The 1,664-nt window shown below is 39.4% G+C and overlaps 1 protein-coding gene across 1 annotated transcript; it reads left to right on the top strand.

The window, feature by feature from the left end:
* Nucleotides 1–702: 702 nt before the first annotated feature.
* Nucleotides 703–1,615, top strand: LOC148938811 (uncharacterized; the record flags this gene model as incomplete). Its single annotated transcript, XM_089107519.1, has 1 exon — nt 703–1,615. A coding segment is annotated over exon 1 (913 nt), but the record flags the coding sequence as incomplete, so codon positions are not given.
* Between the last annotated feature and the right edge of the window lie 49 nt (nt 1,616–1,664).

The raw sequence follows: 1,664 nt of genomic DNA, 5'->3' as shown, positions 1-1,664 counted from the left end.
TTAGTCTGCTTTTTTATTCCCTGCCACCCCCACATGGGCTGGACACCACAAAAATTGTATCACTATTCCTTTCCCAACAATCTTCAGAATTGAACTGTAACACTTATGGACCTCATCATTTTGTTTATTTGGAAAATTCTTTAGGGACTGGAGGGCAGATTTTGAGTCATTGCATATGAGGAACTTAGATTGGTTTTCACCACTTTCACTAGTTTTCCTCAATACCCATTCCAGTGCACTTTCAATTGCTTTTGTTTCTGCATCTAAAACCGTTGATTCTTTACTTTGGGACTTTGTTATCACTGTATTTAATTCTGGAACCACTGCTGAACAACCCACTCCTAAACCATTTACTTTTGAACCATCTGTATATATTTTAACATATTCTTGATACTTGCTATTCAAAACTGAGAGGAATTCATATCTCATTATTAGGGGGTTATTTTCCATTTTTTCCATGTAATCAATCTGACACTCAATCTGAACCCAATCCCAGGGGGGAATTTTTGGTGGTTTTTCATAATGTAGCATTTGGGTAATAGGTACTTCTATACTGAAACATATTGATTTGATTGCTTTGCTTGCTTTGCTTTTGTGTTGTTTGCTTATGCTTATGCACTTTATTTATAGGTGTTGGGTCTCCATTAAATAATTGAATTTAACTCTTGACTCTGAAGATAGAATACATTACATGGTGTCAGAATGGACAGCACACCCTATCCAACAATTGATTGGTCGTCAGCCAATCTCAAAGCCTCGTGGAAGCGATTTCGCCAGCATACTGAACTGATGTTCACAGGACCCTTGTCCGGAAAAGCCGACGCTGTGAAGTGCTCCTACTTGCTGATATGGGTTGGAGAAAAAGGACGAGATACTTTCAACACATTCCAGATACCAGAAGTAGACAAAAATAAAGTGGATGTATATCTGAGAAAATTCAGTGAGCATGTTGAACCCAGTTCCAATCCCATATTTTCCCGATTCGTTTTCCACAAACTAAATCAGAAAGAAGGAGAGACAATTGAATCATATGTGACATCTCTGAAGTTACTGGCCCTCGATTGTAGTTTCGGAGATAGTTCAGATGAAATGGTGAGAGACAGACTGGTGTTTGGAGTAAAGAGTGACCGGATAAGAGAAAGACTATTGAGTGAAGGTGGAATGCTTACACTAGCAAAAGCTATTGATATTAGCCGTGCAATTGAAACAGTTGTGGAGACCCATACAAAGATGAGAAATGAACAAAGTACTAGTGCTGTAAAGCAAGAAGTGGGAGCCACACACAAAAAAAAAAGGTTGCCAAGGACAATGAGAACAAACTGCTATTTATGTGGGACCCATTACTCCCATAGACACAAATGCCCTACAAAAGGATCTATCTGTTCCAAGTGTCGGAAGCCAATTCATTTTGCAAAGGTTTGCAAAAGCAGGTCTGTCAACGAAATTGAAGCCCTGCCAGCTGAGAACGAAGGAAACAATGAATACTTCATCGAGTCTGTTGACAGCAGAACCGATTCAGTCCAAAAGCCGATGATTAAAGTTAACCTACCTGAATACCGACGAGAAATAACCTTCAAAATTCATACAGGGGCTGATGCAAACGTTCTCCCAGCAAGTGAATTTAGATCCCTAAAACCAAGACCTACCTTGCTTCCCAACAAAGA

Source organism: Artemia sp. Qi Xiang Cuo, unplaced genomic scaffold (assembly GCF_049724085.1).
Source record: "Artemia sp. Qi Xiang Cuo unplaced genomic scaffold, ASM4972408v1 HiC_scaffold_661, whole genome shotgun sequence".
In the NCBI taxonomy this organism is placed as follows: domain Eukaryota; kingdom Metazoa; phylum Arthropoda; class Branchiopoda; order Anostraca; family Artemiidae; genus Artemia; species Artemia sp. Qi Xiang Cuo.
Note: the sequence above shows the minus strand (reverse complement) of the source record. Positions and strands in the feature narration are given on the sequence as shown.